The 14,035-nt window shown below is 36.0% G+C and overlaps 1 protein-coding gene across 6 annotated transcripts in view; it reads left to right on the forward strand.

Moving 5' to 3' along the window:
• Nucleotides 1-14,035, forward strand: part of LOC100245499 (uncharacterized) — a 33,649-nt gene that overhangs the window by 10,412 nt on the left and 9,202 nt on the right. For 5 of the 6 annotated variants that reach the window (XM_010651093.3, XM_010651094.3, XM_019219667.2 and 2 more), the window contains exons 3-5: nt 1,146-1,625; nt 1,712-1,861; nt 2,776-2,892. In XM_010651093.3, the coding sequence (XP_010649395.1) occupies nt 1,146-1,625; nt 1,712-1,861; nt 2,776-2,892 (747 nt within the window). The remainder of the gene's footprint in view (nt 1-1,145; nt 1,626-1,711; nt 1,862-2,775; nt 2,893-14,035) is intronic. The other variant, XM_019219668.2, reaches the window with a different exon arrangement.

Consider the following 14,035-nt stretch of genomic DNA (forward strand, 5'->3'; position numbering starts at 1 on the left):
CTTTCCCACAAATAAACAATTTAATGGACTGAGACCATCTAAAAATATTCAGTCCATTCAGTTTATGAGTGGTGATGTGCAATGAAGAATTGTCACCGATGCCATGAGGTGTGGCGAGGCTTGGAATGGAGGCATTGATACTAGTTGTCAAGAATCTCCAAAATTCTCCTCCTTGCTGACTTCAAACATCAACTCCTACCATCAACCTAATCAATTATAGGGAAAAAAAAAAATTGGTAGTTGAGACTAGAAACAAATGTATCAATTCTAGTAGAAACCTGACTCCGATACCGTGAAAGTTAAGAGAAAAAAATTGTTCCTCTAATCTAATTAAAGTTTAGTATTACAACATATATATAGGACTACTCTTGAGTACATGAAAAAAGGAAAAGAATAAAAGGGCATAGTTGTACAAATAATCACTACCCTAAAAACACAAAACACAAAAACTAAAATTAGGAGATAATTGACATTGACTCCGCTGTTCTATCCCTTAATTTACTCCACTAGATCATACCATAAGAACCCCTAAGTTACAACAATATATCAAATCACCCACATATTTACAGTTTATGATTCTGCACACACACACATACACATATACATATCTGTGTGTGTGTGTGTGTGTTATAAAACAATAGGTATTACCTTACTTTTATGTCATTCTATGGGTCATTTATTAACGTTGTAAGTTGTACATCTATTAAGAAATAAAAAATGCCCTTATTAAACAATTATTAAGAAAAACCAACATAGATTTGTTTAAATGCTAGAAAGAATGTTAATTTTAAATGCTACACCCATAAATAATTAACATCTTCATCTGCGTTTCAGTTAACCTCTGGGGATCCACCAGTCTGACAATTAAATTTGTAAATTGTTTCTAATTTTACATATTACAGTAAATAAAGTGTAGTCTGGATCCACTTTAGCTTTTGCTACTTTCGCTAGCTCTGTCCTGTTTATTTATGCTAATTGAATTACATATTTTATTAGCAAAGAATAGATGCTGTAAAATGGAGTGGATTGAGGGCTTTCTTAAATAAGCAATTAGGATTAAATAGTAGTGTCTTCTTCTCTAAGAAAGGAAAAAAGAAAAGAAACTCAAATCATTAAAGTCATTGTAAAAGAACAAAATCTTGCAGAGACTCTAGAGTTGCAGAAATATAAACCCTTATTCGAGGCTGTGGACAATGGTGATTGGAGGACTACAAAAGCATTCCTTGATTACGATCATAATGCTGTAAGAGCCTTAATTTCGCCTACTAAGGAGACAGCTCTTCATGTTGCAATTTTGGCTGGGCATGTGCATATTGTCAAGGAATTAGTGAAGTTGATGACCCCAAAGGACTTGGAATTGATAAGCGGACTTGGTGAGACAGCCCTTACTACTGCTGCTATCAGCGGAATCACAGAGATGGCAGAAACCATAGTTAATAAGCATGCTGGAGCAGTCAGTGTTGGAAATGAACATGGCCAAATACCTGTTATAGTGGCTTCTTTTTATGACCAAAAAAAAATGGTAAGATATCTTTATGGCAGGACTCCCATTCAAGAGCTAAGCCCAGAAAAAGGCACAAATGGTGCCACCCTCCTTAATTTTCTGGTCTCTGCAAACATATATGGTGAGCATATTCATAAGCATTTATATTCTTCTCTTTTTCAGACTCTCTCATATTGCGTGACCCTAATTCTCTGTTTTCTGCTATAGATATTGCTTTGCATCTACTGAAACATCACCGACAACTTGGTTTCATTAAAGATTACTATGGGAAACTTACCATGAGAATATTAGCTCAAAAACCATCTGCATTTCCAAGTGGAAGCAAGCTTGTGTTTTGGGAACGATGGATCTACTCACGTGAGTTACTCTTTTCAATCAGCACCTTGAATTGGCTTCTCTGAATTATCTTGCAAAAATACTCAACATGTTCTCTCTAATTAACATGGATGAGACCCACATCAGCCAAATTAATAAGTGTTTCTACTGGCCATTATGGATAATGTTCATTGCTTTTCTTAATTCAGAGTACAAAGGACCCTCATTTATTCATTGTCACTTACCTACTAATGCAATAAGAATAGCATTGTAATTTCATCCAACCCATGAATCATCCCTGGCTAGGATAACAAACATATTGGCCCAACTACCATTTTGATTGTTTGAGAGATTGAGACCACGAATAACTGCCAATCAATTTTTTTTTTCTCCTCTTATTCAATAGTGAAACCGATTAACAAATATCCGAATGATTATTTTTAAATCCCTCCACCTAAGTTTGTATCCAATTTCCAACAATCTCAAATGCATATGAAGTTTGAGGGGTTTTTTTTTTTCTTTTTTTTTTGTTTCTTTCTTCCTTCCTTTCTTTCTTTTATTATTATTTATTTATTTTTATTTTTTTTGTTAGCAACCAAACTCAGAGTACTATGGCAAAGTGATTGAGAAGATGGCAAGACATCTTGAGCTACTTCATTCCATGAACAAATTTTAAACTGTCAATGAGCCTACACTTAGTGGCCTATCTAGAATAATAAGATAAGGTTACACTTTTGGCTAGTGCCTGTTGATACAATGTCGTTTTGTTGTAATTCTGATTATGAAACCCCCCCACCCAATGTGTATAACCTGTCCATCTGAGAAAAGGAGAGTGTATAAACCTTTCCTGAAACCTTCTATGTCTGCAAGGTACAAACATGAAGAAATTTTCAAAGCTCATGAATAGTTGGCATTTCATTTTCTGTCATTATTGACTGAAAGTTTTTCTGCTGCAGTTATACATATAAAACCATTTGATGAACAATATCAAGAGCATGAACAGCCCCATCAGGCACCAGCTGATGAAGACAACCCTGAAAGTTCTCGGCAGGGCCAACATCTAATTAGCCGAGGTATGCTAGATCTCTTTGTCGTCTCTCTCCTCATGAAATTGGTAATGCAAAAAAACTGGCATACTTTAAGTGATGGTTTTTAACTATTTAATTTAACAAATTTCTCTAAATGTTTTTCTTTAATACTAACCATGTTAGACAAGATAAAATCAACCAATTAAATATTCTCTAATCAATTTTTTACCAGTATGCCTATTAGGACACCAAAGGCCTTTACCCTTCCATCTGATACCCCCTTTAATTTTTTGATAAATAATAGAGGGTGTATTAAAGATAATGGTTTGAGGAATGAAATGAGTTATTCTTTTCTCATAGATGCAGATTACATATATTTACGCACACAATAAGTTTGATAATTACAACAAATGCAAACCTCTATAATTTTGGTGTGTATCTCTCTCTCTCTCTCTCTCTCTCTCTCTATATATATATATATATATATATATATATATATATATTTATCATAAACAAACATATGTATTAATTAAGAATGAATAAAACATGAGAAGGATGAGAAATCCTCTCCATGATATACAAACCTGATAAAAAAGACCTAATGAAACCTCCACTATAAAAGGAGGGTTATACAAAAGGCACAAAAAAGTATATACAAGTATAACATTTCTTGACCTTGTAGGCCTAACCTTAGGGTGTACATATTGAAAGCCAACTAAGCTGAATTACACTCGAAGGATAGGGTTTAAACACGTATATACAATAAGCCAAAATAAAAAAAAAAAAACATAGAAATGAAGCAAATCCCACATCATCTTTGGCGTCTTCCAAGTGTCTTTGAAAATCCTAGCATTCCTTTCTCTCCATACAATCCACAACAAAGAGAGACGTGATCCTCCAAAGAGTCTTGCCTCTAATAGAGTTCCTAGAGCACTCGAAAGAAATCACCATCATATTGCAAATACTGTTGATTGAACCCACGCCATCCTAGCCTGTGAGAATATCCCATGCCATAATCCCAAAGTAATTGGACAATGTAAGAAAGGATGATCAATTGTTTCTTTACTCCTACGTAGGATGCACCAATCAAGGCTAAGGGCTTTGAAAGACCTTCTCAAATGTAGCATGTCATTGATATTTACTTTCTTATGTGCCACTAACTAGGCAAAGGCCATAACCTTAGAGGGACTCTTGATTTCTACAAAAAAATAATTGGGTAGAAAGGAACAGAATCTAAGAAATTAGATAATGTTAAAAGAAAATATTTTATTGAAAATACTCTTGAAGAGGACGGTACCCAAACTTTCGCAATTGGAACAAAAGGAGTCAAATGTACATGGGAAAGTAAAGACGTTAGTATTTCAAGATCCTTAATCTTCACATCAATTAGATTCTAGTGGAATATAAGATCCCAAGACAAAGAGGTGTCATTACCCAAGATGACTGAAATGGAAAGGTTTTAATTATGGTGACTCTAAAAAGTCTTGGAAATTGCAAGCATAAAGGTTGGTCTTCTCACCATAAATCTTCCCAAAAACGAATTCTAGTCCCATCACCCACAATAAAGCTAGTGTGTGTAGAAAAAACTTGGAGAATATTTGTAATGGCCTTTCAGGGGCAATGATGTGACCATCTGACTATATTGTTGGTGTTCCATCCATTAGGATGTGTCCTATAGATGCTCAAAATAACTTGATGCCAAAGAGTATAACTTTCTTTAGGGTACCTCCAAAGTCACTTCCCTAATAAAGCTTGGTTCCTCAGAGTAATTTTCCTAAATCTTAACCCACGAAACTCCTTAAGCCTGCACATTATGTCCCAACTGTCCAAATGATCCCTTTTACCCTTCCCAAAGCCTGACCATAAAAAATCTCTTTGTATTTTTTCAATCCTTAAAGCTATTAAAGCTAGAATCTTGAAAAGAGATTAAAAGTAGCTCAGGATGTACGATAAACAAAACTAAATTAGGGTAATTCTATCCCCAAAGGCAAAAGAACTTTTTTCCAACCATTTAACCTCCTAGAGACTATTCAACACTAGATCCCAAAAGGAAATCGATTTTAGGTCCCCTTAAAGGAAGACCCAAATACATTAAAAGCCACTCAGAGACTACACAATCAAGCAATGAAACCAACCTAGCGGTTTGATCTTGACTAATGTTGATTCTAGAAAGAGTGCTTTTATTTAGATCGATTGTTAGCCTTGACAGACACCTGAACACCAACAAAATTAGCTCAAGAGATTGTAGCTCTTCCAAGGAAGCTCTAAAAAAAAAGATGGTGTTGTTAACAAATTGTAAATGAGACACTCTGGTCCTATTTTTACTCACTAGAAATCCTTCAAATAAACCTTTCTCCTTTGCTATCACTACCAACTTACTTAAAACATCAACCACAATGGTGAAGAGAAAAGAAGAAAGCGGATCTCCTTGTCTTAGGCCTCTATATGCCTTAACCCAACCCTTGGCATTTCCATTCACTAAGATTGCAAAAGTTGTCAAATATAAACATCTCCTCATCCAGGACCTCCATTTTGAACTAAAGCTTTTTCTTTCAAGAACATGGTCCAAAATGCCCCAATCAACATGGTCATAAGCCTTTTCAAAATTAATTTTGAAGACTACCCCTTCCTCTCTTGATCTCCTTTTCTCATCCACCAACTCATTAGCAATCAAGACAACATCCAGAATTTGTCTCCTCTCAACAAAAACACCTTGAGTCAAGAAAATGGTGTCTTGGAGGACTTTACGCAATCGCCTTGAGAGTACCTTGGCTATGATCTTGTACAAACTGGTAATCAAACTAATGGGTCTATGATATGAAATCCTTCTTGTTCGAGTCTTTTTTGGCATTAAAGCAATGAAGACAATGTTTGTGCTTTGATTAATTATCTCATTATTGTGAAACTCTAAGAACACTCTTAAAATATCAACCTTAATTGTCTCCCAACACTCCTAATAAAACCCAATGGTGAAGCCATTTGGTCCAAGGGCCTTTTCCTTGTTTAAATGCAACACAACATTGTGAATCCCCTCTTTTGAAAAAGAGCGATCCGACCCCTTGGCACTCTCTATTGAAATAGGTTATTAATCCAAGCTTTCAATCCTCCAAGAACCACCTGAAGGCTTGGAGAATAACTTCCCAAAATGGCGCTTAATCTCCTCTAAAATGTTTTCAATGTTATCTAAGACTACCCCATCTTTTGACACCAAGGACTTAATGAACTTCCTATTCCACCTGCTATTGGCCACCTTATGAAAAAATTTAAAGTTAAAATCCCCTTCTCTTATCCATTTGACCCTAATTTTTGCCTCAAAAACACCTCTTCCTTTAGCAACACCTCTTCCAATTCGCCCTTCCTTAAAGTTCTCCTTGTTGTTAGTTCAAGTGTAAAAATCCCTTCTTGTTCCTCCTCATCCAAACCCACAATGTCCAAAAGGATATTTTTTTTTTCTTTCAAGTTTCCAAAAGACACCTTATTCTACTCTTTCAATTTTGACTTGACAAACTGTAACTTTTTCATGTCTCTGTGACCTTCCCATTCTTCAAACCAACACTCATTCTACCAACAACTTAAATTATCCTTGAAATATGAATGAAACAACCACATGTTTTCAAATCTAAAAGGTGTTGGCCTCTAATTAAAAGGATTGGTGTCTAATACAATTGGACAATCATCTAAAGTCAATCTTAGGAGTGCTTCTTGGATGCTTTAAGTGAATACTTACTCCCACTCACTAGGAAATAAGAATCTATTCAACTTTTGCAAATAGGGTTTTCTTGCAAATTTGAGCATGTGAAGGATACATTCCTAAGAGGAGGATCAATTAACTCATATTCTCTTATAAAATCATCAAAATCCCTCATGCTAGGGGTTAACCTGGAGCCGCCTAACTTTTTTGAAATTCTTCTTATAACATTAAAATCCTCACCAACACGCCATTTTAGAAAAGTTAAACCTGAAAGATCTTGAAGCTCCATCCAAAAGTCCTTTCTAAGTTGGGACATACTAGCACCATAGATTGAAGTTAGCCAAAAAGACCCATTGTCCTTTGACTCAAACTTAACTGTTACTGAGAAAGACCCTAGGACAACCTCTAAGCACTTAAACCTCAAAGTATCCTAAAAAATTGTCACTCCTCTCGAAGCCCTACTAGCTAGGAGAACAACCCACTCATTGTTTCTGACCTTCCACACACTACCTGCAATCCTACTATCACAAGACTCCCTATTTGTTTCTTGTAGCAAAACAACATTTGGATTTTCATGGCAGAGAAAATCCTTCACTACCCTTTTTCTCTTTTTGGAATCAAGATCTCTAGTATTCCAACTGATGATTTTCATAGTTACTGAAAATACCCAGAAAACACCAAGGAACCCAGAAAACTAAAGAAGCCTATAGACAACAAAAGAGGTTTTGTTCTTCCTTCTAGAATAAACCTTTTCCACAGAGCAAACATTGTTTTTGGCCATCTAAACTCCACTCTCACTGTATTTGATAATCTTAACATTCAGAGATCCCAAAATTGACTTAATGAAAACCATTTTTGAAGGAGAGATGCCTTCAATATGGAAGTCTTCCAACTGAGCGAGACCTGACTCCAAAGGTAGACACCTAAGATTCACTAGGGTTGTTTTGTAGTAACCTGAGAAAAGAATGCCCTTTAACTCTTGGTTAGGCTTGACTACTGGGGATGCCACACCTTTAGGATAAGAACAACCCCCAATTGAACCGGAAGAGAACTTGTTAACCTTTGAAGAATTGACTGATGAAGAAGAAGGATAACAAATTGATCTTAAAGAGAGGATCAAAAAAGGCACAAAAAGACTAAAGGATTGAAGATAAGCAATAGGGGATAAGAGAGAAGAAGACAACTCAATAGCTCCATCTAAAATCTGGCCTTTAACCATGGAGAATGGAGTAGAAGTCTATACCTAGATTTGACACCCACAATGGAGAACACCACTTCTGATCTCAGCCCCTCTTGGACCACCGCACAAACACAATGAATTAGGGCTCAGAACTCCCTCTACCTCCTTTGTCGCCCCCTGTTCTCTTGACGTCCTTGTTGTCTCCAGAAGAAAGATGCTCTGGTCCTCTTTCCCTTGGGATTTCTTGGCCTTCAAAGAAAGCTTTCTTTTGAGAATTATTTTCTCTATTCGCTACAGCACACCCAACCATAGGACTTTGCATCTTCTTCATTTGGGATAGCAAAGGCAAACTTCTCACATGTTTGCTACTTAACTTCTTGCTTGGACTTAGGTGGGGCTTTCACGTATAGAGAGTGAAGCTGTGAGTCTTTAGGAGAGACTCCTTAGACTTGTCATCCTTTAAAACCTTCGGCAAGTTGTCCGCGTTGCAGCTCAGACTTTATCTCTAAGGCCAACCAATTGGGCTTACTTTTTCGAATGGAAGGAAGACGACCCAAAACCTTTTTTGTGAAGTGGGCCTCTTACGGAATAGGCCTCGCTTGCACTTAGGGCACTGGGCCTGTCCCATTTAACTTAAAGCCATTATCAAAATAGGTTTGGAGAGACTTGGGCATCCTTTCTCAAAATGGCATAAGTTTCCTTTTGCACAGACTTCCTTCTCCCTTAAGTCATCAGCCTGCTTTACATTACCATTTGAATTTGAAATAATATGAGGAACAAGAGAAAGTGGATGGTAGTTGTTCTCCATTCTTTTCCTTGCCCAACCACATGTCCTCGTAGCACACCATTTCCCATTGAAAACAACTCGCTTCTATAGCGGGTTAACTTGGATCTCCTTTACAAACCTTCTCTTTCCTCTCTAATAACTGAAACTGCCATTGCAAAAACCCAGGTGCCATCTGTCACCTCCAACAACGTTGGCATCACCACATTTGGGTTCATCTCCACCTTCAATTTGACCTTTGATAAATCTACAAGCTTTAAAGAATCACAATCCATCTCTATAACCTTCTCTCATTTCTTCATAATGAAACATAATTGGTTTTCATTCCACAAATGGAATGGAAGACCACATGATTCTATCCAACCCCTCCTAAATTTTCCAAGAACTATTGTATTTTCTCTTGGTGACCATTTGTGCAAGCTTAAAACCGTTCCTCCTCTCATTACCAACCTTCCTCGCTCTTGAAGCCACTCCACTCTTTCAATGGAATCCACGAAGAAGACACCTTTATATGCTATAAAAGAATTTATGGAAATCATTGCCCTTACCCTCAACATTCTCGCAAGAGCCTTGCCAACAACTCCCCTATCTTGAACTTTTTCTTAGCATTTTCAGATCACAGCCCTAGCCCATTTTCCAACTGGTAAGAGAGCTCATTTCCTTGGACCCTCTTTTTCAACAACTCTTGCATAAGACCGATTCCCGCTCCACTGTACCATACTTGTCTTGTACTTCATCTTCGCTTTCGCCTCCTCTATTCTAATGACAAGAAGAAAAGACTCTCCAACATTAAGGAAATTGTCTTCCATAGGGCTTCCCATCCTCTACCTTTGACACCCTTAGGAACAATCAGAGATGTAGTTTTTTTATTTGTAACAAACTCCACAATTCTAATGAATTTTCTTCTACTATTGAAACAAATCTCCAACAAATGTGTCCTTAATTTACCCTCAAACTTCTGAATGAAACATAGAGATCCCACCAACTCCATAGCCTTTTTCAACTATTCCAATATCTATGGAAGAATGTAATTAGGAAAGATATATTATAGTTGTATTTTTTTGTAAGAGGATTAGGACAATCTCGTAATTAAGGGGATTTGATAGAATTAGGTTAGGAAAGTTTTTATTTTTTGTTCTAAGAATACTTGTATAAATATGTGGTTATGTACAAATTGAAATCAAGGAAGAAAGTTATTTTAATCTTTTAATTCTTCATATTCTACATGGTATTAGAGCCTAAATCTGAGAATCAAGAAGAAAGAATTTTCGGCCTTCCTTGCTAAGTTTAAAGATTAGAGTCGACCTTAAATGCTTTTGTTTTGTTTGAATCATGTCATTGATTGTAGAACCCACACTAACGTAGCCTCGCACCAAAGGTTTTTCTTTCATTGTCAATCTTCACATACCTCATCTTCATAGCCTTGCACGCAATAAAACCCGAACACAAACTCATCACGAAAGCAGTCGAAGATCTTAGCACCCCTTGTCTTGCTCCTCCCTTCACCGTTGTGCTATTTGCCACTACTATCCTCTTGCTTGCCATTGCCCTTGGATCTTCTTGACGCTGTCAGCCTCACCTTTGCTTCCCACCATTTGCCTTGCCTCTGTTTCACGTTGTCACCTCTAATCGTCATAGCAAACAAGGATCACATCCCCAGGACCCTTGACACAAATCATTGCTACCTCCATCTTAAGTATAACATGACTCACCGTGTTATTTGGGTTTTTTAGTTTTAGAACAACTACTTTCATATTTTTTCAAAAAAAAAAAAAAAAACAAGAATTTATACCTTTTATTCCATTCATCTCTCTTTTTCTTTTATATTTTCCACTCAAAAATAAAAAGAAAAAAAGAAAAATGACAGAGGTGTCAAAAACTACCATTGTCATCGCTCAATCTAAAAGAATGATAACCAGTTACAATGGAGGGCAATAGGAGGATAATGGACAATCATACTCGTCTTTTGTTCAACCAATTGAAGAAAGATTCCGGGAAGAAGGCGGATTCAATCAGAAGAAGATTGAAAAACTGAGAACTTTGTTGGGAAATCTTGGGAAACCTTCAGGTACTTACTCATTAGCACTTTCAAGTAAGCTTCCTATTCCCATTGGATTAAAAGTCTCGGATGAAACCTTTGCCAACTCATGTGTTATAGATTCTGGTGTCACAAATTACATGACTCATTTATCATACCAATTTAACAACTATAATTCTTGTCCAAGTAGTAGGAAAATAGTCACAATTGATGGTTCATTAACCATTGTCGTAGGTATAGGAGATATCCAAATTAGTCCTATACTCACACTTCAAAATGTGTTTCATGTTTCAAAGTTGCCTACTAATCTTGTCTCTATGCAAAAACTTACAGAGGACTTGGGTTGTAACATAATTTTTTACTCTACTCATTGTGTATATTATGACTAGAATTTAGGGAAGATGATTAGACTTGCTAAGGAACGGAATAGACTATACTACCTTGAGACACCAAGACCAGATATAGCATATACTGTGAGTGTGATTAACCAGTTCATGCATAGCTTAAAAGAGGTTCATCTTCAAGTTGCTAACTTAGTGCTACAATACCTTAATGGGTTCCCTAGAAAGGGCATCCTATTTAAATGAAACTCAAGGCTAGTACTTGAAGCATACACAAATGCAGCTTATTTTGGATCTGTGGTTGATAGAAGATCAAACATTAGGTATTGCACCTTTCTTGTTGAGAATTTGGTAACATGGAGAAGTAAGAAATAGAGTTTGGTGGCGAAGGCCAATGCAGAAGTAGAATTTCACGCAATGGCCCAAGGAATTTGTGAACTACTTTGGTTAAAGATTATTTTGGAAGATTTGAAGACTAAATGGGATGACCCAATGAGACTTTACTATGATAACAAATCTACAATCAGTATTGCACATAATCTAGTACAACATGATTGAACGAAGCACATAGAGATAGCCAAACATTTTATTAAAGAAAAACTAGATAGTGGATTGATCTATACTCCTTATGTATCTACTAATCACCAACTTGTAGATATACTCACCAAAGGTTTAAGCAGTATTCAAGTTGGGAATGAAAAATATCTATTCACTAGCTTAAGGGGGAGTGTGGAAGAATATAATTAGGAAAGAAATATTATAGTTGCATATTTTTTATAAGAGGATTAGGACAATTTCATAATCAAGGGGATTTGATATAATTAGGCTAGGAAAATTTCTACTTTTTGTGCTAGGAATACTTGTATAAATACGTGGGTATGTACAAATTGAAATCAAGGAATAAATTTATTTTAATCTTCCAATTCTTCAAACTTTATAATATCCAAGCGACTTCTTGGTCTTCAAAAGCCACTGAGAATGCATTTCCTGGAAACCTCTCCGTAACTGAAATCCAAGGACCCCCATGGATGCCTTCAAGCCTTACCTCGAAATCCTTTTTCTCCATTTTGAAACCCTTCACACCCCATCCTTTTTTTAATTATGGTATATGAATATCAACAAGAATTGTGGAGTAAAAAATGTGATCCAAAAATCATGGGTTGTTTATTAGTGTTGAAGATTATTGTAGTTGTGGAAGATATACAATTGTGTATAGAGATGTAATATATAGTTGTGTGTGTGTGTACAACTATGTGAATATCCAGTAATGCAAATTTGTATATATAATCCTTGATTTGTAGGGATGTTTAATAGGGTAGTTTCCAGTTCTTTACTTATTCTTTCTTTTTTGCTGCCCTATATATTTCTAGGGTTCTATGCTTTTAAGATATGAATGAGGAATACAATTTTTCTCCACATGATATCAAAGCCAAATTAGGCTTCTTGGGATTTTTATTTTTTATTTTAATCTTTTCAGCATTCATTGCTAAGTTGCAGTACCCTTTTTTTGTTGCTTTTTAAACCCTAGTTTAACGACCTTAATTGCCATTTCAAAGGCACATGACTATATTTTTCTGTAAAATTATATCCAAATTCTACCCATCATGTTTGAAATTGCTGGCGACACCAACATTGCCCAAACTTAAGAGATTGACATCATGAATCCTCCATCAACGACTAATTTGTCTAGAGCAACAAACAAAGACACTATTTGGTTGTACCTACTGCAAGAAGCCAAGACACATAAGAGATCGGTGCTAGAAACTCTATGGAAAGCCTTAAACTTCGAGTAAAGCTTGGGGTTTCAAGGGTGGACAGCAAGGTTTCAGAGGTGGACAACAGAGAACTCAGACACACTTTATCCACTCTTAGATCAATGAAAACCCTTTACAAAAGAGGGTGAATTCTGGTGGTAGTAAACATACTGAGCTTAACAAGAGATTGAAAAATCAAGGAATCTGCCTGCTTCTAATTGGGTTTGGCATTATATTCTAAGAATCCTTGAGTCCTAGTGGTTCTTGCTCTCTCGCTCAGTCAAATAAGTATTCCCTTTCTCTTGCTTTTAGTGTCTCAGATATGTCTTTCTTAGGTTCTTGGGTCATTGACTCGGGAGCTACAGATCATATGACATTCCACACAAAAATTTAGTACCTATAACCCATGTCCTAGTAATAAGAACATAGCCACTGTGGTTGGTCAAGGGGAAGTGCACTAGAATAAATCCATAGTTTTGAAAAATGTGCTACATGTACCCAAGTTTTCCACCATTTCTGTTTCCATTCATCAACTTACCAAAGAACTGAATTGTCATGTGACCTTTTATCTCTCTCACTGTGTATTTTAGGAACATGGTACAAGGAAGATGATTGGACATGCTAAGGAAAAGGATGGACTTTATTATCTTGAGTTGTTGTTTGGTCAAAATAGGACCAAAATCAAGTACCCTTATCATTCCTTTCCAAAATCCTATCCACAATAAAAGATAAGATTGACTTCATCATCATCATCTTGGACATCCATTGTTTGGCTTTCTTAAAATTATGCTCCCTTTATTGTTAAAAGGAATTGATGTAGAAAAATTACATTGTGATGTTTGTAAACTTGCAAAGCATCATTCTTTTCCAGTAAGTAATAGAAGAGTTTCAATTCCTTTTGCGTTAGTTCATAGTGATATTTGTGGTCCTTCCACAGTTCCTTATATTTTAGGCTCTAGATGGTTTGCCTCATTTATAGATGATTGCGCTAGAGTATCTTGGATTTTTCTTCTCAAACAAAAATTGGATGTGAGTACCATATTTCCCAATTTTCACAAAATGGTCAAAACTCAATTTGGTGTAGGAAGTTTAGGTTTGATAACGCAAATGATTACTTTGATTAAGTCCTATCTCCTTATTTTCAAAATGAAGGTATTACGCATGAATCCTCTTGTGTTAGTATTCCCTAATTAATGGGGTTGTTGAAAGAAAAAATTGTCATCTTCTTGTTGTTACAAGAGCTTTTTTGTTCCAAAAAAATGTTTCTAAATCATATTAGAGGGAAGCATTACTTATTGGTGTTCATCTTGTAAACTGGTTGCCATCTAAAGTTTTGGGGTTCAAAAGTCTAATAGAAAATTTTTCAATATACTTCCCAAACTTTACAACATCTACCGGTC

The sequence above is a fragment of the Vitis vinifera genome, chromosome 4 (genome assembly GCF_030704535.1).
Source record: "Vitis vinifera cultivar Pinot Noir 40024 chromosome 4, ASM3070453v1".
In the NCBI taxonomy this organism is placed as follows: Eukaryota; Viridiplantae; Streptophyta; class Magnoliopsida; order Vitales; family Vitaceae; genus Vitis; species Vitis vinifera.